Source organism: Pseudorasbora parva, chromosome 15 (assembly GCF_024679245.1).
Source record: "Pseudorasbora parva isolate DD20220531a chromosome 15, ASM2467924v1, whole genome shotgun sequence".
NCBI lineage: Eukaryota > Metazoa > Chordata > Actinopteri > Cypriniformes > Gobionidae > Pseudorasbora > Pseudorasbora parva.
Genome location: NC_090186.1, coordinates 3,549,555 through 3,573,363, shown reverse-complemented (window position 1 = coordinate 3,573,363; position 23,809 = coordinate 3,549,555). Strand labels below are relative to the sequence as shown.

General features: G+C 42.5%; 1 protein-coding gene across 2 annotated transcripts; it reads right to left on the bottom strand.

Annotated features, from left to right (window-relative positions):
• Positions 1–2,742: 2,742 nt before the first annotated feature.
• pcmt (protein-L-isoaspartate (D-aspartate) O-methyltransferase) lies at positions 2,743–23,274 on the bottom strand. Of its 2 annotated transcripts, none has more exons than XM_067416752.1 (8): positions 22,941–23,274; positions 20,381–20,485; positions 10,875–10,906; positions 10,688–10,792; positions 8,678–8,798; positions 8,135–8,220; positions 6,982–7,195; positions 2,743–3,432 (listed from the first exon to the last, which is right to left on the bottom strand). In XM_067416752.1, exons 1-7 carry the CDS (start codon positions 23,107–23,109, stop codon positions 7,016–7,018), a joined length of 798 nt encoding a protein of 265 aa, XP_067272853.1. In that variant the 5' UTR covers positions 23,110–23,274; the 3' UTR covers positions 2,743–3,432; positions 6,982–7,015. The 2 variants fall into 2 exon arrangements, with proteins under 2 accessions (XP_067272853.1, XP_067272852.1); XM_067416751.1 differs by having other exon boundaries at positions 7,026–7,195; positions 22,941–23,271.
• Between the last annotated feature and the right edge of the window lie 535 nt (positions 23,275–23,809).

The window sequence follows — 23,809 nt, the reverse complement described above, 5'->3', positions numbered from 1 at the left end:
TATCAACAAAAGTACAGTAAATCAACAAAAGTACAGTAAAAGATATTTATATATGCTAGCGGTTGGGAAAGGAACAATTCAAGCTACTTTTGTTTTGTAAAATAAAATAAAAAGTAACAGATATGTGTTGGAAGCTCTGAAGTGTTGCTAATAAAACTCAAATTGTCGACCCAGACCCGACACTATTATTCTACGTCATAAAATCCATCAGTATTACCGCACGCGTGATTTTTCTTTTTTCGTTTTAAGCCATTACGCGTCTTGATAAAGCTGTTGATTCCACATGTGGCCAGATTTGGACATTTAGAGAACATATAGGCGTATTGTTTTCTCTACTTGCTCTTAAATTTGGCTTCATAAAACCTGCAGAAACCCTGGAAAAGTACCATAAAAGCAGTCCATAGAAATCATGCGCTATCATCCAATGTATCGAGCGTGCCGAGCATGAGAACTAGTGGTGTTTGGTGATTGTTAACATCACATTTGGTATGACTTAAAGCTGCCCCTTTTTAATGAACCCTTATGTTATGTTGGGTCCGTTTTCGTCCTCTGGGGTGCTGTTGAGCCTTAATTTGGCCACAACTTTCTGTTTCAGCAAATAGAATCATTTTTGGTGACAAATCATGTTTTGACACATATTTTGAGAAAATGCTTTGAAAATGTTTGCAAAGTCAACGATACACTGTGGGGAAATTCACTGCCCTTTCGTTATGTTCGGGATAACATCCATGGAATGAAACTGCTGTAAAACTGTGTATATATTTTTTTCCAATCTATTAATTAAATCAACCCCAGTCCTGATCAAAACTACTAAATGTGTAAAAAAAAAAAAAAAAAAAAAAATTGGATTTATACTCTTTAATTGCCAATTATTTTCAAAAATTTATTCAAAACTGATTTGGGGAAGAAAAAACACACAAAAATGACTACTTTCAACATAAAATGTGATTGTGGACTGGATTTTATTTTTTTACCTCTTATCACAGTATTGGACAATTGAAGGATTAGTAACAACATTGGCTTTTATGCATTGTTATTGTAAGCATTGTTGTTTTTGTGCACACATTTTCTCCCTCATTTACGCCTCGTGGCTGTTTTTGCCCCATTGACTTCCATTATAACAAATTGCTTTGATAGCAAAGCCATGACACCATATTCTCATGCATTCCTATTGATTGTTGGTGGTTTTCCCTGTTGGGAAGGTCAAATGTGTAATTTTATACTGTTGATTAACAGGCGACACCATAACCTTTTTAGAAAGGTCTGTGCAAAAAAAATAAAAAATACTCTATGGAGTATAACAATATAAATAAGGGAGATTTTTAAATCTGACGCTGCACAAAAACTAATGCATCAACGCCAATGTTGTTACTAATCTTTCACATGTCCAAGACTGATAAAAGGTTAAAAAAATCCAGTCCACAATCACTTTTTATATTAAAACTACGCATATACCCGAATACAATACGTGGTGTGTCCTAAAAACAGGTTGAAAAATGGGGGGTCGTCTTATATTCGCGATGTAGACAAAATCACGGGGGTAAACCAACACGATAGGCTGTGTAATAAGTGACAGGGTTATGAATTAGTTTAATGTGCAGCATAAAGGCACATTTGTACTGCTGCTCTTATTGCAACCCCACAGTTTGGTTTGTTTCAAGACTTTAATGTCAGATGTGTTTGATTAAAAGCAGATCTATATCTTCACAGTACCACAATTACATACATTCATAGACCTACATAATTATTGTATTTTTGTGAAAAGGTTATTCATTTTTGTCACTTGTTCATTTCGGAACTCATTGACAAATTAATCCAAATATTTAATAAATGGTGTTAAAATGTTTTTCCCAAATGAATTATTAACGAATTAACTGAATTATCAGTAGACATTTCAAATAAAATATTTTTTTGTTCAAAACCAGATTTATTTCCCCCCAAAAAAACAGTCTGGAGGGGGATCTTATATTCAGGTATTCACCAAGTCATTTTGTGTGTTTTTCCCCAAATCAGCAACATATTATTAATGAATTTGGCATTTAAAGAGTAAAAAAAAAGTTTTTTTACATTTAGTAGTTTTGATCAGGACTGAGGTTGATTAACAGATTTATGTAAAAAAAAGAAAAGGATACATTTTTACAGCGGTTTAATTTAGTGGACGTTTTCATCCCGTAACGAAAGGTCAGTGAATTTGAACAATACACAAGGGTTAAAAATCACCTACATTTGTCACGTGGAAAAGCATCTCCTTTTGTGTTTCACAGAACAGAAAATAATACGGGGTCGAAATGACGAGTAAAATATGATAAAACCGTTATGTCGGCTGAACTACACCGTTGCGCTCTGAAGCTGATTTCTACAATTGTAAACTTGTTCAGACGGCAGACATTTCTCTTTAGATTCTTATAATAATTAATAAATGTAGCTTTTTATTGAACATTGGTGTAGTTTATAATATTGCTGTTAAACACAATTTGTACATTGTTCTCTCACTGTAAAAAAATACTGTTGGTTTAACTTAAAAAAGTAAGTTACCTGATTGCCTTACAATTTTGAGTTCACTGAAATTAAATTTTTTAGTTACTACAATGGAGATATTGTTATCTGAACCACTTTAATTGACAAATGATAAAACATGATAAATAATATTATTTTACAGTGAGAATACCTGACTGTGATTGGTTGACAGCAGGATTCTGTGGTTTGTACATATTTTAGCTGACAAATTAAGATAGTTTCACATTTTCAATGCTTCATGTCCATTTATTTATTTGGTAAGCATCCAGGGATAGTAGTTGAGGGTTTATTCTGCTGTAATGACTGCACATTATCCCACAGTAAGCCATTCGAGGCGGTGTTACACTGATTTGACCACGGTCTAAGAGGTTAGCGTCCCATAACCGTGGTAAAATGGCCTAAAATGGTGAATGTATCCAGTGCGCAGTGTGGATTCTGCCTGGGAAGCACATGCTTCAGCTGAAAAACACAAGCCGCTACTATTAAAATGGATTTGCAGAGCAAAGAGATCCCTACACGTTATGTAGCAGTGAGTTATGTTTTAATAACAGGCCGGACTCAGCACAGCCGACCCAATATGCTGAGATGCACGAACAACCCAACTGACTGTAATACTGAAGTCATCACAAGAAAAAGCACCTGCACGTTCAAAAGAAACACAAACAAAAAAAATGCATTCACGCAATTCCCAAACTGCAGGCGTACAAATCTCAGCACAAAGCCCGATTCAACTTTTTTTCCTTTTTAAATAAAAGAATCCGATCAATACATCCATCTTTCACGAGCGTCAGACTGTCACAGGTATGGAAATAGAGCATTTATACAAGCTCTCCGCAGTGAAGTCCGTTTGGATGTGTGTGTGTGTGTGTGGGGGGTGCGATGAGTATTGCCAGATCATCCTTTCAAAGTTCATCCCTATAACAAAAAACAGAGAGAGAAAAAAAGTTACTATGGACAGATACATAATAAGACAAAACATCACCAGTGAAATGTGCAGAGGCGGACAAACTACACAACTTCTTTACTTGAGTAAAAGTACAGAAGTATTTGTTTTCAAAAGTACTTAAGTATCAAAAGTAATTTCCTTTTTTAAAGTCAGCGCATTATTGTATTATAGTTGTATAAATGCACATTATGCCATCATGGTTTAAGCCAGTCAGTGACTCTCCATCTGACACACTAGCAGACGACTAACTTAAACTCATTTAAATACTTGTAGAAAAGTTACAAAGCTCTTTATAAAGCTGCTGTCACTTTAAGGCCGAATGCACGGATCCAATACACTGATACACATCTGATATTCTCACACTGTTCACCTTCACTGAAGACAGAATCAACTTTGTTTATGTGAATCCTCCACTAAATGAGCATTTGGACATCCGTCTTCTTCCATTTTGCTCTAAACTATAAATCAGTGTTTAATAAATGCTGTGAAATCATTGAACTTCACGAGACTCTACAAGAGTGATTCCTGAAAGGCTTTCTGCAAAAACCCAAACACCTTAAAGAAGAAAAAAAAATCATCCACTGACTTTCAGAGCTGCGACAGAAACGACTTTCGACTTCGAGGACCTTGATAGAAATGTAGTGGAGTAAAAAGTATGATATTTGTCTTTCAGATGGAGTGAAGTTAAAGTCATAAGTTTCCAGAAAAAATAATACTCAGACACTCAAAAAAAGTACTTAAGTACAGTCCTCAAGTAAATGTGCTCGGTTACTGTCCACCTCTGGAAATGTGCATACTGTACAAACACAACTCGTGCAGGAACTAGTTTCAGCAACCTTGATGGTATCAAGGTGCAATATAGGTTATGTTCAAACTGCACGCACAACGTTTTTCAAATCCGATCTTTGGGACTCTGGTGAAAGAGGATTCCCAGTGCACTTGACATCTGGCTGCTATGATAATGATTTAGGCGCAAACGCGATGCCAAGAGTCTTCCTTCCACAGGAACAGGCAGTTCGATGTTTTTGCATCATGCAACAAAGGACGCATTATTTTACACATTGACTTCTACTGTATATAAGGCTAAAGATCGAGCGATTAATCAGCATCGAACAAGCAGTCATTGGCAAAAATCCACCGGATCGTGTCCATGGCTGTCCATTACGCGTTTACAGACAGCAGCCATCTTGGAAAAAAGTCTCAACAAGTTGAGCCACGAACGCTGTGCTAAGTGATGTTTTTGTTAAAAATATTGAAACTATAGGACACCTTCTTTCCTTGTATAAACAGATATAAGTCATGCATTTCTATGTAATTACATTTCACAACCTTAAAGGGGGGGTGAAATGCTGTTTCATGCATACTGATCTTTTTACACTGTTAAAGACTTGGATTCCCATCCTAAACATAGACAAAGTTTCAAAAGTTAAGGTGGATGTTTGATGGGAGTATTTCTTTGTCAAAAATACTACTTCCGGTTAGTCATAAGTTTCGGCAAGTTTTTTGCGATCATGCGTCCCCTTTGACGTTAACGGGGGCGGAATTTCCTTGTATGGGCCGTACGGACAATTCTACCGGAAGCGCGTTAGAGAGAGAGAGGGAGAGAGCGAAAGTAACAGGCTACGCCCATCAAAGCGCTGGCTCGTAGGCTGCGCTGCACAGGTAATGTGCACAATTAACAATGACCTCAAAAAGTGCGTTTTTGGTTGCCAGACCAAGACAGTCCTGCACAGATTCCCCAAAAACCCAGCGTTAAGGCAACAGTGGATGGAATTTGCTTTTCCGGATCAGCAACTGAGTTGCGCGAATGTTTATATCTGTTCGCTGCATTTCGGTGCCGACTGTTTCATAAACAAGGCCCAGCTCGACGCCGGATTTTCCCGATCGCCTAATGCTGAAGGATGGAGCAGTCCCAACGATAAAGGTCCCAACGTTAGAACCGCAGGCGGTGAGTGAGACTGCTTCAAATGTCTGTGTTTTTGCCTATGCTCATCAAGTAGCCCAAACATGATCACGTATAGTTAATTGATCAATGGAGCATGCGATGTGTAGTGCGTGTACATTTGTTTAGCTGGCCACTATATGTGTAACTTTATGTTTGTGTATTGTAAAAGCACTCCAAACAACAATACACAAAGAGGGGGGAAATATGTTGAACTAAATAAGCGCGCTTCTTCATTCAAATGCGCTACTATTCCATGTCTTTCTATGTAAACACTAGCCTGCCGTGCAAAACCGGTCCGCTTACTGTCTACACAAACCACACGTAAACACACAAACACACGTGCACAACTGCACTTCCCACATGTACACCTTCAAAGACAAAAATACGACGATATAATTCAAGTATAAATATGTAAATAACACAAGCCGCTAAGCATATTATATAGTTAGTGTATAACTTGTACCACATAGAGACGTCCTGCTCTAGTCGTTTTTGCTGCGGCTCCTGTTCAACTGCAGCCTCTGGGTCTGATTCCGGATCATAGATGTATGGCTGTATCTGATTAAAAGCCATATTTTTATTTTGAATAAAGTTTTTTCCCGCTGTTAGGGATGACACAGCTTTACGACGCACTCAACACAATAGCAGCGCGCTGCTGCACACGTCATTATTTAGCTCCGCTCACACGACACGCCCCCACCCGCTCGGCTTTTTTCGGAAAGACTTGGAACAGCGCATCTTTCTTATATAATTATAAAAAAAATAAAGACTTTTCGGAGATATGCAGGATGCAATGCTACTCTATAGGTACTCAAGATTGACATGACACTGACTGAAACTGTGTTTCACCCCCCCTTTAATTCCTGTCGACCAGCTCACTTAGCGCAGCGTTCGTGGCTCGACTCGTCGAGACTGTTTTCCAAGATGGCTGCCGTCTGTAAATGCGTAATGTTCTGTGTTTATAAAGTATCTTCTTATTAAACTGTTTGTACTCTTACAAAGTTCTCAATGCTGCGGTTTGCATGTAGGGACCCTCATCATGCTGCCGTGTTAGTGTGAGGCTATTTTGAGTCTTGTTAGTCGTATTAACTAGCGGTTTAATTTCACTTACCCTGTGCCCCATAGACAAGCGTTATAAGCTAATCTGTTTTTAGAGATAAAACTCTTTACATTCGATTTTCATGAAAACGCATCCCAGAGAACGGTCTACTCGGAAACCATCTGTTAATTACCCCTAGGGTCATTTCTCACCGGAGTTGTCCTTTAAAAACATCGGATTTGAGCCGCCGGAGTGAACAAAGCACTAATGCCATGGTTTTACTGTGTTCATGCTTTCACGTCTCATCATTCAGAAAGCATTTTTGAGGGGGAAAAACAAATAAAAACAAACTCCAGTCCATGCCAGAAATTAATGGCAAACCGGAAATTGTAAAATATTATAATATGGTTTTTGGTCAAATCAGGCTGGAGGGTTAAAGTAAAAAACTGCAGCTGTTCATCATGGCATGGAGCAGCAAAAAGGATGACAAGCGGCAAACTCAGCCTCCATCCGCTGCGGACCACACCCTTTCACCTTTGCCCTAGAAGAGAGGACAGAGGACAGGAAGTCACTTCCACCTTGACCACTGCTTGTCTTTGTCTGTTAAAGGCACGTAAATCACGCCCATCAGCGGCTTCATTTTGGTACTGCCGTCCTCCAGCTTGTCATACTGCTCCAGCATCTGGTTCCCTCCTGCAGGGCCGACGGGCAAAATCAGACGCCCACCCGGCTTCAGCTGGTCCAACAACTGCAACACACACACACACACACGTGAATCTCACCAACCCTCTCAAGAACACCTCATATTTCACCCTAAAATGACACCGATAGAAAATAAATGAACATCACTACTGAGTAAGTCCCTTTAAGGCAAGTCCTTTCTCTCGGCGGCCATCTATAAAACGAAGCGGTTTCAGTCATGCACCAGCTCTTGAATCTCTTTGAATAGGGAAACATCCATTTCTCTTAAAGTCGGCTTAAAACGGAAGTTGAGATCGTCTTTTTCTCCTTATTGTTATGTATATCTGAGTGAAACGGCGTCTGAAATTAGGAAAAATGTAGGCCGGGGCTTGATTTCGTCCTTCGGGAATTGGTAACAAAATGGAGGCAGATTTTAATGCCCTCAGCAACAGGCGTCTGAGAGGCGGCGCAGAAACGAGACAGAGCGCGATAGCACATGACCGGGAGAGAAGAGAAGTCGTTTCGAGGGAGGAGGGTAATGTATTTGATTAAAGATTGTAAGGGTAATTTTTTTTTTAATTAATGAAGTGTACAGATAAATCATTAATAGTAAACACTACAAATTTACATATAAAAATACGAATTGTAAAATTAGATTTCATGCCGTCTTTAAGATGTTCACCAAATTTCCAATTAAATTTCATATTTTACTTTACTGGCATTGCTGTGTGTAACTCGCGATTAAACGAATGTGCTCTAGTTATGATAGTGTTGGCTCAGGCTCGGTGGTTCCAGTGCTTCATCGAGCCACCATTTTAGCCCCGCCCACAAAATCCTAAACAAATGGTGAAAAACTGTTTACCAGTCTAACTTCTGAATTCAGTACTACAGTTCACAGACTTTGTAACATTTCTAACATTATAATGCATTTAGAATTGCCTTTACAGGGACTTTAAGGTACAATCACAGCTTGCCATCAGAGTGTGTGTGGTTGAAGGAGACGTACTGCTTGTGGCACTGTGGGAGCTGCGGCGCCGACATGAATGGCGTCATAAGGGGCTTCTTCTGGAAAACCCATTCTTCCGTCTCCAACTGCACACACACACAATAACACGCACACACGATTACACAACAACACAAACACACAGAGCCCATAGAACTGCTAAATGATACTATTCTTCTCTTTCAAATATATCCATCCATCCATCTATCTATCCTTCTGTCCATTTATCTATCTCTCTATCTGTCTGTCAGTCCATCAGTCTATCTATCTATCTATCTATCTATCTATCCATCCATCCATCCATCCATCCATCCGTACATACAAAAAGCCCTGCATGTGTCTAGCTCAGTGATAATGTTCTGGTGTTTAAACTACGGTAGGTTATATTAAGAAATTAACTAACATTTAAACAGAAAAACTGTATAAACCATTGGCCAATCAATCAGCCAGAATTTGAATATTTCTGCATATTTATTATAAAAAATTAACATACTATAAAGCACATCACACAGAGCCAAAATCGACTGTACGAGACTAAAGACCCACCAAGGAGTCTGATTCTCCCTGAAGAGATCAAACTGGGGTCGTCCTTCTTTACATTCGTTACAGAGTCTTCCACCAGCTCCTTTATATGATCAATGCCGATCACCTTCCCCTTCGGCCCCACCTGTGACACACAACACACAACAACTACTGTCACACTATGGAGAGCTCTGCAATAAACTGTAATAAATGGTTTTTCAACAAAATGTAGGCATGACATTTTTTTCTTTGTATTGAATTCCTAATTTTTCATCCACACCTAATAACAGAATTACTACATTTTACATTAATCCCTTTCACATCGCAGGAAGTAATTTCAGAACTACTCAGATTTTGCATATTAAAAAACTGGAGTGGCTGCAGCCTGTGATTGGTCAGACACACATGATGAACAAACCTAAAACATTAGAGCCACCAGCGTCCGCATGTACACCTGTTACTCAGACGAGTGGGCTCATTGTATACCTCTAAATGAATATGGAAAGGCATTCAAACAGGTGGACAGACAAGCTTTATCAAGCATTTACTCACTGAAGCATATCCAGAGAGAATCTGACCCGCCGGGGGCAGCGAGTGTGTGCTAAAAAGACATGACTTGAGTTTTTCCCCTTGTGTATGTGTGCATGTTCCTATTTGTGTGTGTGTGAGGGTGCATGTGTGTACTTGTACAACTGTCTGTGTGAGGACCAGTTTGAGTTTTAGACCATGGGACATTTTGGCTGGTCTGTTAAAGGCTTGTTTTAGGGATCAGGTTATAATAAGGTTAGGGTCAAAGTTCGGGTCAGGGTTAGACACTCAGTTGAGATCGGTCGTGTGGGAAAGGAGCTGGAGATGGCATTGTGTCATTAAATGTCCTCACAAAGATAAATGTACAAGAATGTGTGTGTATGTGTGTGTGAGAGTATCTGTGTGTGTGTGTGTGTGTGTGTGAGTATGTGAAAGTGTGTGTGTGTGTGTGTGTGTGTGAGTGTGTGTGAGTATGTGAGTGAGTGAGTTATTGTGTTTGTATGCAAGTGTGTGTGTGTATGAGAGTGAGTACAGAGTGAGTGTGTGTGTGAGTGTTTGTAAGTGTATATGCGAGTGTGTGATTGTGTGTGTGTGTGTGTGCGCGCACGCGAGTGAGTGTGTGTGTGTAGTATGTGTGTGAGAGTGTGTGTAAGTGTGCGTGTGTGAGTGATTGGTTGTGTATGTGTGAGTGTGTGTGTTTGTGTGTGAGAGTGTGTGTAAGTGTGCATGTGAGTGTGTGTGTGTGTTTATGCGAGTGAGTGTGTGTGAGTATGTGTGTGTTTGTGTGAGAGTGTGCGTGTGCGAGTGGTTGTATGTGTGTGAGAGTGTGTGTAAGTGTGCATGTAAGTGTGTGTGTGTGTGTGTGTGTGTGTGTGTGTTTATGCGAGTGAGTGTGTGTGAGAGTGTGTGTAAGTGTGTAAGTGTGTGATTGGTTGTGTGTGTATGAGAGTGTGTGTGTAAGTGTGCAGTTGAGTGTGTGTGTGTGTGTGTGTGTGTGTGTGTTTATGCGAGTGAGTGTGAGTATGCAGCATCAAAGGCATAGCTTACAAAACGAAATAAATGAAAGAATAAAGCATACAAAAATATATTATAATTGTAGGAATAAAAACTCTTTAAAGAAATCAATACTAAGAAATATAATAGCTCAACACTTAATTCTGTGACAACAAACATTTTAGGCCTCCCCATATTTGTGGAGGTCACACACACACACACACACACACACACACACACACACACACACACACACACACACACACACACACTTTAACTTTCACTCACACACTCACACACTCACACACTCACACACTCACACACTCACACACTCACACACACACTCACACACTCACACACTCACACACTCACACACACACAGTTTAACTGTCCTAATTTAGAAATGTCATGTATGCTACGACTGTTTGCATTCCATCACTTTAGCATTCATTGAACAGAAATGTGAAAATCCTAAACAATCCCATGCTTGCAATTGAAGGTGAAGGGCCTCACCATTCTGGCGAAGCAGGCGGAGAGGATCCCGGATCCGGATCCCACATCCAGAGCCTTTGCTCCTTCATACAGATGATCATGGAGGAGCTCCAGAGCGTATGCGTGCTAAAGCACAAACAAGCGTTCATCAGCTCAATGACTGCTATTCCAAAAGGTGCTAGCTAAAAAAAAAGCAGTTTTAACTTACCATATGTGGTGCACTGATTGTTGCTTGGTAACCTGTGCGAAATTACAAAACAGACCTTCATGCCAAAAAGAAAACACATCACCAGACTAACATTGTGTCTACAATGGAAGAAGGGACAAACAACACAGGGCACTGTAAGAGCCTAAAAGGTTAGTTCACCCAAAAATGGAATTTATGTCATTAATTTGGATCGCGTGTCAAACTGCTGCAATCACGTGACATTGGCGATCCGAATCATGAATCAATACGCTGATTCATAACCGTTTGAATCTTTATTTGAGGATTGAACACAAACGCGGAAGAGAAGCCAATGCTGAATAAAGTCGTAGTTTTTGTTATTTTTGGACCCAAATGTATTTTGGATGCTTCAAGAGACTCTAATTAACCCACTGATGTCTCATATGGACTACTGTGATGATGTTTTTATTCCCTTTCTGGACATGGACAGTATAGTGTGCATACACTTGCATACGCTCTCGGACTAAATATAAAATATCTTAAACTGTGTGTGAAGATGAACGGAGGTCTTACGGGTGTGGGACGACATTAGGGAGAGGAGTTAATGACAGACATTTCATTTTTGTGTGAACTAACCCTTTAAAGATGTCAGCGTTGGACTGCTCAACACCTCTGAACTTCAGCTCTAGACTAGGAGTACACACAATCACTTTGGGTCTGTTTACACCTGGGCACTTCATGTATTTCTCTGATATTTAGATGGTGGCCTGAGATGGCCACATTGGGCGCTAGAAGTGGAGTCTATAGGCTTGTTTGAGATGCGCCTTGCCTTGCCTGAAATAAAGGCGAGACTAGGCGGCTGCAGTGAGGGGAGGAGTGAAAAAAGAGCAGGCAAGCCGGACAGTTCTCTCTTCTCGTAGTGGATCAGACACCAGCGAGATCAGGTGTGTGTGTGTGAGATTAGAGTTCACTCTTCTCATAGTGGATCAGACACCAGCGAGAGCAGGTGTGTGTGTGTGAGATTAGAGTTCTCTCTTCTCGTAGTGGATCAGACACCAGCGAGATCAGGTGTGTGTGTGTGAGATTAGAGTTCTCTTCTCGTAGTGGATCAGACACCAGCGAGATCAGGTGTGTGTGCGTGAGATTAGAGTTCTCTCTTCTCGTAGTGGATCAGACACCAGCGAGAGCAGGTGTGTGTGCGTGAGATTAGAGTTCACTCTTCTCGTAGTGGATCAGACACCAGCGAGAGCAGGTGTGTGTGCGTGAGATTAGAGTTCACTCTTCTCGTAGTGGATCAGACACCAGCGAGAGCAGGTGTGTGTGCGTGAGATTAGAGTTCTCTCTTCTCGTAGTGGATCAGACACCAGCGAGAGCAGGTGTGTGTGTGTGAGTGTGAGATTAGAGTTCTCTCTTCTCGTAGTGGATCAGACACCAGCGAGAGCAGGTGTGTGTGAGTGTGAGATTAGAGTTCTCTCTTCTCGTAGTGGATCAGACACCAGCGAGATCAGGTGTGTGTGAGTGTGAGATTAGAGTTCTCTCTTCTCGTAGTGGATCAGACACCAGCGAGAGCAGGTGTGTGTGTGTGTGTGAGATTAGAGTTCACTCTTCTCGTAGTGGATCAGACACCAGCGAGAGCAGGTGTGTGTGTGTGAGATTAGAGTTCTCTCTTCTCGTAGTGGATCAGACACCAGCGAGAGCAGGTGTGTGTGTGTGAGATTAGAGTTCACTCTTCTCGTAGTGGATCAGACACCAGCGAGAGCAGGTGTGTGTGTGTGTGTGTGTGTGTGTGTATGTGTGTGTGTGTGTGTGTGTGTGTGTGTGTGTGTGTGTGTGAGATTAGAGTTCTCTCTTCTCGTAGTGGATCAGACACCAGCGAGAGCAGGTGTGTGTGTGTGAGATTAGAGTTCACTCTTCTCGTAGTGGATCAGACACCAGCGAGAGCAGGTGTGTGTGTGTGTGTGTGTGTGTGTGTGTGTGCGTGAGATTAGAGTTCACTCTTCTCGTAGTGGATCAGACACCAGCGAGAGCAGGTGTGTGTGTGTGTGTGAGATTAGAGTTCACTTCTCGTAGTGGATCAGACACCAGCGAGAGCAGGTGTGTGTGCGTGAGATTAGAGTTCACTCTTCTCGTAGTGGATCAGACACCAGCGAGAGCAGGTGTGTGTGCGTGAGATTAGAGTTCTCTCTTCTCGTAGTGGATCAGACACCAGCGAGAGCAGGTGTGTGTGCGTGAGATTAGAGTTCTCTCTTCTCGTAGTGGATCAGACACCAGCGAGAGCAGGTGTGTGTGTGCGTGAGATTAGAGTTCACTCTTCTCGTAGTGGATCAGACACCAGCGAGAGCAGGTGTGTGTGTGTGTGAGATTAGAGTTCTCTCTTCTCGTAGTGGATCAGACACCAGCGAGAGCAGGTGTGTGTGCGTGAGATTAGAGTTCACTCTTCTCGTAGTGGATCAGACACCAGCGAGAGCAGGTGTGTGTGTGTGTGAGATTAGAGTTCTCTCTTCTCGTAGTGGATCAGACACCAGCGAGAGCAGGTGTGTGTGCGTGAGATTAGAGTTCACTCTTCTCGTAGTGGATCAGACACCAGCGAGAGCAGGTGTGTGTGCGTGAGATTAGAGTTCACTCTTCTCGTAGTGGATCAGACACCAGCGAGAGCAGGTGTGTGTGCGTGAGATTAGAGTTCACTCTTCTCGTAGTGGATCAGACACCAGCGAGATCAGGTGTGTGTGCGTGAGATTAGAGTTCTCTCTTCTCGTAGTGGATCAGACACCAGCGAGAGCAGGTGTGTGTGTGTGAGATTAGAGTTCTCTCTTCTCGTAGTGGATCAGACACCAGCGAGAGCAGGTGTGTGTGTGTGTGAGATTAGAGTTCACTCTTCTCGTAGTGGATCAGACACCAGCGAGAGGAGGTGTGTGTGTGTGTGAGATTAGAGTTCTCTCTTCTCGTAGTGGATCAGACACCAGCGAGAGGAGGTGTGTGTGTGTGTGAGATTAGAGTTCTCTCTTCTCGTAGTGGATCAGACACCAGCGAGAGCAGGTGTGTGTGCGTGAGATTAGAGTTCACTCTTCTCGTAGTGGATCAGACACCTGCGAGATCAGGTGTGTGTGCGTGAGATTAGAGTTCTCTCTTCTCGTAGTGGATCAGACACCAGCGAGAGCAGGTGTGTGTGCGTGAGATTAGAGTTCACTCTTCTCGTAGTGGATCAGACACCTGCGAGATCAGGTGTGTGTGCGTGAGATTAGAGTTCTCTCTTCTCGTAGAGGATCAGACACCAGCGAGAGGAGGTGTGTGTGTGTGAGATTAGAGTTCACTCTTCTCGTAGTGGATCAGACACCAGCGAGAGCAGGTGTGTGTGCGTGAGATTAGAGTTCACTCTTCTCGTAGTGGATCAGACACCAGCGAGAGGAGGTGTGTGTGTGTGTGAGATTAGAGTTCACTTCTCGTAGTGGATCAGACACCAGCGAGAGCAGGTGTGTGTGCGCGTGAGATTAGAGTTCACTCTTCTCGTAGTGGATCAGACACCAGCGAGAGGAGGTGTGTGTGTGTGTGAGATTAGAGTTCACTCTTCTCGTAGTGGATCAGACACCAGCGAGAGCAGGTGTGTGTGCGTGAGATTAGAGTTCACTCTTCTCGTAGTGGATCAGACACCTGCGAGATCAGGTGTGTGTGCGTGAGATTAGAGTTCTCTCTTCTCGTAGTGGATCAGACACCTGCGAGATCAGGTGTGTGTGCGTGAGATTAGAGTTCTCTCTTCTCGTAGAGGATCAGACACCAGCGAGAGCAGGTGTGTGTGCGTGAGATTAGAGTTCACTCTTCTCGTAGTGGATCAGACACCAGCGAGAGCCGGTGTGTGTGTGTGAGATTAGAGTTCTCTCTTCTCGTAGTGGATCAGACACCAGCGAGAGCAGGTGTGTGTGCGTGAGATTAGAGTTCACTCTTCTCGTAGTGGATCAGACACCAGCGAGAGCAGGTGTGTGTGAGCGTGAAATTAGAGTTCTCTCTTCTCGTAGTGGATCAGACACCTGCGAGATCAGGTGTGTGTGTGTGTGAGATTAGAGTTCTCTCTTCTCGTAGTGGATCAGACACCTGCGAGATCAGGTGTGTGTGAGATTAGAGTTCACTCTTCTCGTAGTGGATCAGACACCAGCGAGATCAGGTGTGTGTGAGATTAGAGTTCACTCTTCTCGTAGTGGATCAGACACCAGCGAGAGCAGGTGTGTGTGTGTGTGAGATTAGAGTTCTCTCTTCTCGTAGTGGATCAGACACCTGCGAGATCAGGTGTGTGTGAGATTAGAGTTCTCTCTTCTCGTAGTGGATCAGACACCAGCGAGAGCAGGTGTGTGTGTGTGTGAGATTAGAGTTCTCTCTTCTCGTAGTGGATCAGACACCAGCGAGATCAGGTGTGTGTGTGTGAGATTAGAGTTCTCTCTTCTCGTAGTGGATCAGACACCAGCGAGAGCAGGTGTGTGTGAGTGTGAGATTAGAGTTCTCTCTTCTCGTAGTGGATCAGACACCAGCGAGAGCAGGTGTGTGTGTGTGTGAGATTAGAGTTCACTCTTCTCGTAGTGGATCAGACACCAGCGAGAGCAGGTGTGTGTGTGTGTGAGATTAGAGTTCACTCTTCTCGTAGTGGATCAGACACCAGCGAGAGCAGGTGTGTGTGCGTGAGATTAGAGTTCTCTCTTCTCGTAGTGGATCAGACACCAGCGAGAGCAGGTGTGTGTGTGTGTGAGATTAGAGTTCTCTCTTCTCGTAGTGGATCAGACACCTGCGAGATCAGGTGTGTGTGTGTGAGATTAGAGTAGAGGTCTTCACGTGTCCAAAAATTCGCACCCGAACCCGAAGAGACCCGCAATGTTCAACACAGATCCGACCCGAACCCATCTATTATTTCAAAAACTGGACCCGGACCCGTGCAGATCCGAAAAATGCCAAAAATATATTACCCGGAACCGACATGGACCCGTCTATTATTTGATAGCTGGAACCGAACCCACCGGGAAGACAGACGCGACTGGACCCGATTGTCTCATATTACACAATATACTGCTGTTAACAAGTTAATGAACAAGCTGCGAAAAATAACTTTGTCTCAGTCAGCCTACCTAACGATATATAGCCGTTGTTTCCCTTCCTTGTACCTTGATTGTGATGTATTACAATATTCCTCTGTAATTGTTCCAAGCATGCTTAATTCACTCATTTCAGCTGTAAAAGTCAATTTTATTTCACAGTGACGGATTTATGAGTTAATTCGCATAATAACTTTGACTGTTTGCCCTTTTGAACTAAGAACTATTGCTCGTTTAGTGCCATGGCCGCTTGCGTTACCATTATTTATTTGCCATAATCTCTCTGAGTCTGACTAGCAGAACTTTAAGATTAAACAAGACGGTTCATTCATATTATTTTTTAAGTCATTACAGTCACTGCGGTCTGCGGAAGCTCGGGTTGCCATAGAAACATGACACGCGCTTGAGACTGCACTCGCGCTCAGCTGGAGCAACCTGAAATATGAGCCTTTTTTTACGCAATTTGAGCATCACAGAAAACATTTATGTGACAGTTCACCTGAGGTCTTGTTGCTGATTTGAAATATATTCTTGAGTACATTATTACCGCGCGCATGCATTAAATCTGCCCGCTTTCTAAACGACTGAGAGAGCACACGCGAGAGAGAGAGAGAGAGCGCGCGCGCGCGAGAGAGAGAGCGCTTGTGTTGTTGTTGTTGTGTATTTCTAAACCTCATTTCCCGGCTCACACTTTTCTTATCCTAATTTAGCAATTTGCAAGTTACACAAAACACACAAGCCGCGCTGACTCTCACGGCCAGGTGTTCTCTGAGTCCGATTGACGTATTACAAAGAATACAACATTAACAGACCCGGGAACCGAAGTAATAGATTAGGACCCGACCCGGACCCGGCTGACCATTTAAAAAATAGACCCGAACCCGTACGGGTCCCGGGTCGGATCCCGGGTCCACGGGTCTCGGATGCCCCGTGAAGACCTCTAGATTAGAGTTCTCTCTTCTCGTAGTGGATCAGACACCAGCGAGAGCAGGTGTGTGTGTGTGTGAGATTAGAGTTCTCTCTTCTCGTAGTGGATCAGACACCAGCGAGAGCAGGTGTGTGTGTGTGTGTGTGTGAGATTAGAGTTCTCTCTTCTCGTAGTGGATCAGACACCAGCGAGAGCAGGTGTGTGTGTGTGAGATTAGAGTTCTCTCTTCTCGTAGTGGATCAGACACCAGCGAGAGCAGGTGTGTGTGTGTGAGATTAGAGTTCTCTCTTCTCGTAGTGGATCAGACACCAGCGAGATCAGGTGTGTGTGTGTGTGTGTGTGAGATTAGAGTTCTCTCTTCTCGTAGTGGATCAGACACCAGCGAGAGCAGGTGTGTGTGTGTGAGATTAGAGTTCTCTCTTCTCGTAGTGGATCAGACACCAGCGAGAGCAGGTGTGTGTGTGTGTGTGTGAGATTAGAGTTCTCTCTTCTCGTAGTGGATCAGACACCAGCGAGAGCAGGTGTGTGTGTGTGAGATTAGAGTTCTCTCTTCTCGTAGTGGATCAGACACCAGCGAGAGCAGGTGTGTGTGCGTGAGATTAGAGTTCTCTCTTCTCGTAGTGGATCAGACACCAGCGAGAGCAGGTGTGTGTGTGTGAGATTAGAGTTCTCTCTTCTCGTAGTGGATCAGACACCAGCGAGAGCAGGTGTGTGTGAGTGTGAGATTAGAGTTCTCTCTTCTCGTAGTGGATCAGACACCAGCGAGATCAGGTGTGTGTGAGATAAGAGTTCTCTCTTCTCGTAGTGGATCAGACACCAGCGAGATCAGGTGTGTGTGAGATTAGAGTTCTCTCTTCTCGTAGTGGATCAGACACCAGCGAGAGCAGGTGTGTGTGTGTGTGAGATTAGAGTTCTCTCTTCTCGTAGTGGATCAGACACCAGCGAGATCAGGTGTGTGTGAGATTAGAGTTCTCTCTTCTCGTAGTGGATCAGACACCTGCGAGATCAGGTGTGTGTGAGATTAGAGTTCTCTCTTCTCGTAGTGGATCAGACACCAGCGAGAGCAGGTGTGTGTGTGCGTGAGATTAGAGTTCACTCTTCTCGTAGTGGATCAGACACCAGCGAGAGGAGGTGTGTGTGTGTGAGATTAGAGTTCTCTCTTCTCGTAGTGGATCAGACACCAGCGAGAGCAGGTGTGTGTGTGTGTGTGTGTGAGATTAGAGTTCTCTCTTCTCGTAGTGGATCAGACACCAGCGAGAGCAGGTGTGTGTGTGTGAGATTAGAGTTCTCTCTTCTCGTAGTGGATCAGACACCAGCGAGAGCAGGTGTGTGTGTGTGAGATTAGAGTTCTCTCTTCTCGTAGTGGATCAGACACCAGCGAGATCAGGTGTGTGTGTGTGTGTGTGTGAGATTAGAGTTCTCTCTTCTCGTAGTGGATCAGACACCAGCGAGAGCAGGTGTGTGTGTGTGAGATTAGAGTTCTCTCTTCTCGTAGTGGATCAGACACCAGCGAGAGCAGGTGTGTGTGTGTGTGTGTGAGATTAGAGTTCTCTCTTCTCGTAGTGGATCAGACACCAGCGAGAGCAGGTGTGTGTGTGTGAGATTAGAGTTCTCTCTTCTCGTAGTGGATCAGACACCAGCGAGAGCAGGTGTGTGTGCGTGAGATTAGAGTTCTCTCTTCTCGTAGTGGATCAGACACCAGCGAGAGCAGGTGTGTGTGTGTGAGATTAGAGTTCTCTCTTCTCGTAGTGGATCAGACACCAGCGAGAGCAGGTGTGTGTGAGTGTGAGATTAGAGTTCTCTCTTCTCGTAGTGGATCAGACACCAGCGAGATCAGGTGTGTGTGAGATAAGAGTTCTCTCTTCTCGTAGTGGATCAGACACCAGCGAGATCAGGTGTGTGTGAGATTAGAGTTCTCTCTTCTCGTAGTGGATCAGACACCAGCGAGATCAGGTGTGTGTGTGTGTGAGATTAGAGTTCTCTCTTCTCGTAGTGGATCAGACACCAGCGAGATCAGGTGTGTGTGAGATTAGAGTTCTCTCTTCTCGTAGTGGATCAGACACCTGCGAGATCAGGTGTGTGTGAGATTAGAGTTCTCTCTTCTCGTAGTGGATCAGACACCAGCGAGAGCAGGTGTGTGTGTGCGTGAGATTAGAGTTCACTCTTCTCGTAGTGGATCAGACACCAGCGAGAGCAGGTGTGTGTGTGCGTGAGATTAGAGTTCTCTCTTCTCGTAGTGGATCAGACATCAGCGAGAGCAGGTGTGTGTGTGCGTGAGATTAGAGTTCACTCTTCTCGTAGTGGATCAGACACCAGCGAGATCAGGTGTGTGTGTGTGTGTGTGTGAGATTAGAGTTCACTCTTCTCGTAGTGGATCAGACACCAGCGAGAGCAGGTGTGTGTGAGTGTGAGATTAGAGTTCTCTCTTCTCGTAGTGGATCAGACACCAGCGAGAGCAGGTGTGTGTGCGTAAGATTAGAGTTCTCTCTTCTCGTAGTGGATCAGACACCAGCGAGAGCAGGTGTGTGTGCGTGAAATTAGAGTTCACTCTTCTCGTAGTGGATCAGACACCAGCGAGAGCAGGTGTGTGTGTGTGAGATTAGAGTTCTCTCTTCTCGTAGTGGATCAGACACCAGCGAGAGCAGGTGTGTGTGTGTGTGAGATTAGAGTTCTCTCTTCTCGTAGTGGATCAGACACCAGCGAGATCAGGTGTGTGTGTGTGTGTGAGATTAGAGTTCACTCTTCTCGTAGTGGATCAGACACCAGCGAGATCAGGTGTGTGTGAGATTAGAGTTCTCTCTTCTCGTAGTGGATCAGACACCAGCGAGATCAGGTGTGTGTGAGATTAGAGTTCTCTCTTCTCGTAGTGGATCAGACACCAGCGAGATCAGTTGCGGATATCGCGGGATTCACACTCGTGCGCTCTGTTGCTGATAAACTGGATGTAATTCAAGTTCTGTTGCTTTTATATGAAAATAAATATTATGAACAAGACACCCAAAGTTTTTGTTATTTATTTCCTTTCGAAAGGCCTGTTTATCAAGCATTTTTACTTTAATTACACATGTTTTTATATATTTGTATTAATATGACAACAATCACATAACCCACAGAGAGATCGCACTGTTCGAGAGTTTGGGAATATTCACACATAATTTATACGAATTAAAACATGATATCAGAGTTTTAAAATCAAATATTTTAAAAAACAACCTTACATCACGGTTGTTTAAACCAATAAGCATTAAGCTGTGTCGTCAGCTAGTCGTTTCCCATCATGCTTTTGCTCCACGCAGTCGGTGGAGAGCAACTGCGCTCGACTGCAGAATCCGACACATCCGCCTTTCGCTCGCGAGAGATTTTTGACATACGTCAGCATGACATCAGAGCAAGGCGGACCGCCCTCGGACACATTTCTAACCGGCATGCATCTCGCGCTGATCGGTTCTGCGCAGATTTTGCTCATCTCAAACAGGCCTTATAATGGGAGCAATACAGCTGTAGATGACACTGTGTCAAGAAAATGATAACTCTGGACTGGAACTTACCTATAGATTGTGGCGAGTCCATATAGGGATTACATTTAGAGAAATGGGCGCGGTCTGTGGCCAACATGACTTCATATACACGGTCTGATTTAATGATCCCATTCTCTGGACAGAAAACACAAACACATCCACACTGGTAGGTTTATCCAGGTTTCATATGCATAATTATACACAAGCTTTTTCAAGATCACTTCTGAGAGAATCCAAATGGGATTCTTCAAAACATCTCCTTTTGTGTTTCACAGAAGATCTGTTCCTTTTGTTTCCGTCAGTCAGTCATTCATTCACATCGGAAACGCTGGAGCAACAAAACCTTGCGGCATGCCAGCGATCCTACGCTGGTATTCAAAACGTACACACTATTAATAACACCTGTGCCTATTTAAACATAGTAAATATTATACATTTACATTCACAGACAGAAGTTCTGAGACATTAAAGGCACAATAAGTAAGATTTTGTGATTAAAATATAAACAATATTTTTTTATTTTATTTAGTACTGTCTTGAATAAGATATTTAACATAAAGAATATTTACATACAGTCCACAAGACCAAAAAATAGCTGATTGTATTAAATTAACCCGGTCAAAAGTGTATAATAAACCTGACGCATTAAGAGCCAACAATGCATTGTATGGGTCAAAATTATCTATTTATCTTTTATGCAAAAAATCTTTGGGGTATTTAGTAAAGATCATGTTCCATGAAGATACTTTGTACATTTTCAACCGAAAAATATATACAAAACGTATTATTAGTAGTAATATGCATTGCCAAGGACTTCATTTGGACAACTTTAACCCCTTAACTGGGGTTAAACTAATATAACTATATATATTTATATTATATAAAATAAATATTTTACAAAAAATGTTTTACTCTAAAATTACTATGAAATCAAAGCCATATGTCTAACCAAATTGTGTTCCAAATTTGAAGTTGATATCACACAAATTGAAGTCCCCATGAAATTTTGTTTAGGCGCTATACCAGAAATAGCCACCGGGTGTCATTCAATTTCCATTGATTGTTTATTTGATGTATTTTCCTGTACATTTCTGTCCAAATATCACTTCCATCATAAAACAGTCACCAAATATGGAACAGTGAGACTCAGACCTTTCAAATGATATGTGTTTTGTCAAGAAATTATGTGTTTTGTCAAGATAAGAAAAGATTTTCATTACAAAGTAGTAAAAGGTTACAACAACTGCTGTTATGATGTAGATTTTTTTTTTTTGAGGGGCTTTTTTTTTTGACTCACGTCATAAATGACTATTTTACTGTTATCATGTCATTTTTTATCATAAAACAATGGACACATCTTCAGGAGTGTTAGACCTTTCCAACAATATATGGTTTGTCATGATTACATTAGGATTTAAGTGAAATATAATGAAGTAAACGTAAGCGTCCCGTATACAGGACGGTGACAGTTAAGGGGTTAAAGAAGATTTTCTCAATATTTAGATTTTCTTGCATCCTCAGATTCTAGTTGTATCTCGGCCAAATATTGTCCTATCCTGACAAACCATACATCAATGTTTATTATTCAGTGCTCAGATGATGTATACATCTCAATTTAAAAAACTTTACCCTTGGTTTTGTGGTGAATGGTCACATTTGTGTTACAAGTTGCATTCATCGAGTTTGTTCAAATCGTAAACCTTATGAGTATCAGCGACAGTGATACTTGTCTTAGCAAGTCCCACTAAATATAGCACACTGACCACTTGACCCCAGAATAAAGCCAGGAGATCAGGATTACATGCCAGACTAGTATTATTAGTCTCTCTGGCAAATGACCAACAGTTAGATTAGTTAAAAATACTCATTTATGAATAGATTTGATCGGCTACATTCACTGAGATTGAGCTAAAAGCATAAAATTATAATATAATAACAAAAAATAATAATTTTTGATTCCAGGAGAACTAAATATTACATAAGGCATGTTTGTGTGGCTAATAAACGCAAAGCTCAAAGTACTAATATGGGTGACGTCATCATACAGTGACTGAGAGCACGTGGTGTGCCACGCCCACTGAACAACTCCAACCGAAAGCTGCATTAAACGACAACACATTTGAACAGATATCAGTGCGTATGCAACTGTTTCTTACGGTATAAAACTCACAGGACCGAGTGGATTCAACAGATAAAGGCTGCTACTGTGTGATCAATGTGAAGAAAAGTCTTTGTTCAGTTAAAGCAAAGCAAAATACGAACCTAAATGAGACATATACGATTATATAAACGGAGCACACGATTTGAGAGTGACTAATCACATATTAGACTGCTAGCAGCTAACTTAGCTAGCCGTATGAAGAGTACAGAAGCGGATTGTAAGTTTTAAACAGCTTTGTTTTGATCAAACATGACAAACACGCGTACAACAGTGAGATGAAGTCATGGCATGGTATCCTGACGCGTATCAACGCACTTTCCGCACAATGTAACGCAATGCTAGTTCACACAGACGCGCGCTGAGGTAAACAAACCACCGTTATTAAGCAAACGCAGTGCTTTTGGGTCGTTTTAGTCGTGTTGAACTCACTGCGGAGGTTGTTGACGAGCTCTGCATGGCTCGCTCCTCCCGATTTCCAGGCCATTATTGAACACACTCTGCGGATCAGGTAGAGTGCGGCTGTCAGCGCCGCGCCTGCGCACACCGCTCTTCCGACGACCGTTACCACTTCCAGCACGGAGACGTCACCGGACGACATGTCGCGCGACGCTTAAACAACTCCCCGCTGCGTCATTCATTCAAATCCGAGCGATGTTTTCCCATATTACGAGTAAAGTTTGCTCATTTTCGGCTCATTCTAGCTTTAGCTATCCGCTGCCTGCAGGAGGAAAGCACGAGCGCATTATCGGGGTGACGTAAGGCATTATCAGGGTGACAGATTTGGCACGTTTTCTAAATGCGTAACGAAATCAGTAGTGGAATGACGTAAGTGGGTGAGCTATTCACGTACGGGTTTAGTAAGGTAGCTTAGCAAGCAGACGAGTATCTTCTACTTTTTTTAATTTAATCATGCAGAAGTTCTGCGTAAATTAATACGTCACTACATAAACAAAAAAAAAAGGTTACGATTAGTTTATCTTCGCTTCATGAGGCTTTACTTAAAATATTACTCATAATTATTAATGAAACATGTTAGATTTTTTGGGATTCAAATATCCAAAAACTACTTATATATTTTGTTGACTTGTGTACTTACATTATCCCAAATGTTTCCAAGAATGTTTAAATCCAGAGAAATAATCGATTTTAACCAGGACACGGACCGTGCGTCGCCTAGCAGTGACATCATACCCATTTTATGTTGCATTACAATATTATGTTACTATTATGTTTAGCACTTTGGGATTTAACTTTGTTTTTTTTATGTTGTTTTTTCACTTTGTTTTTAACTATGAAAA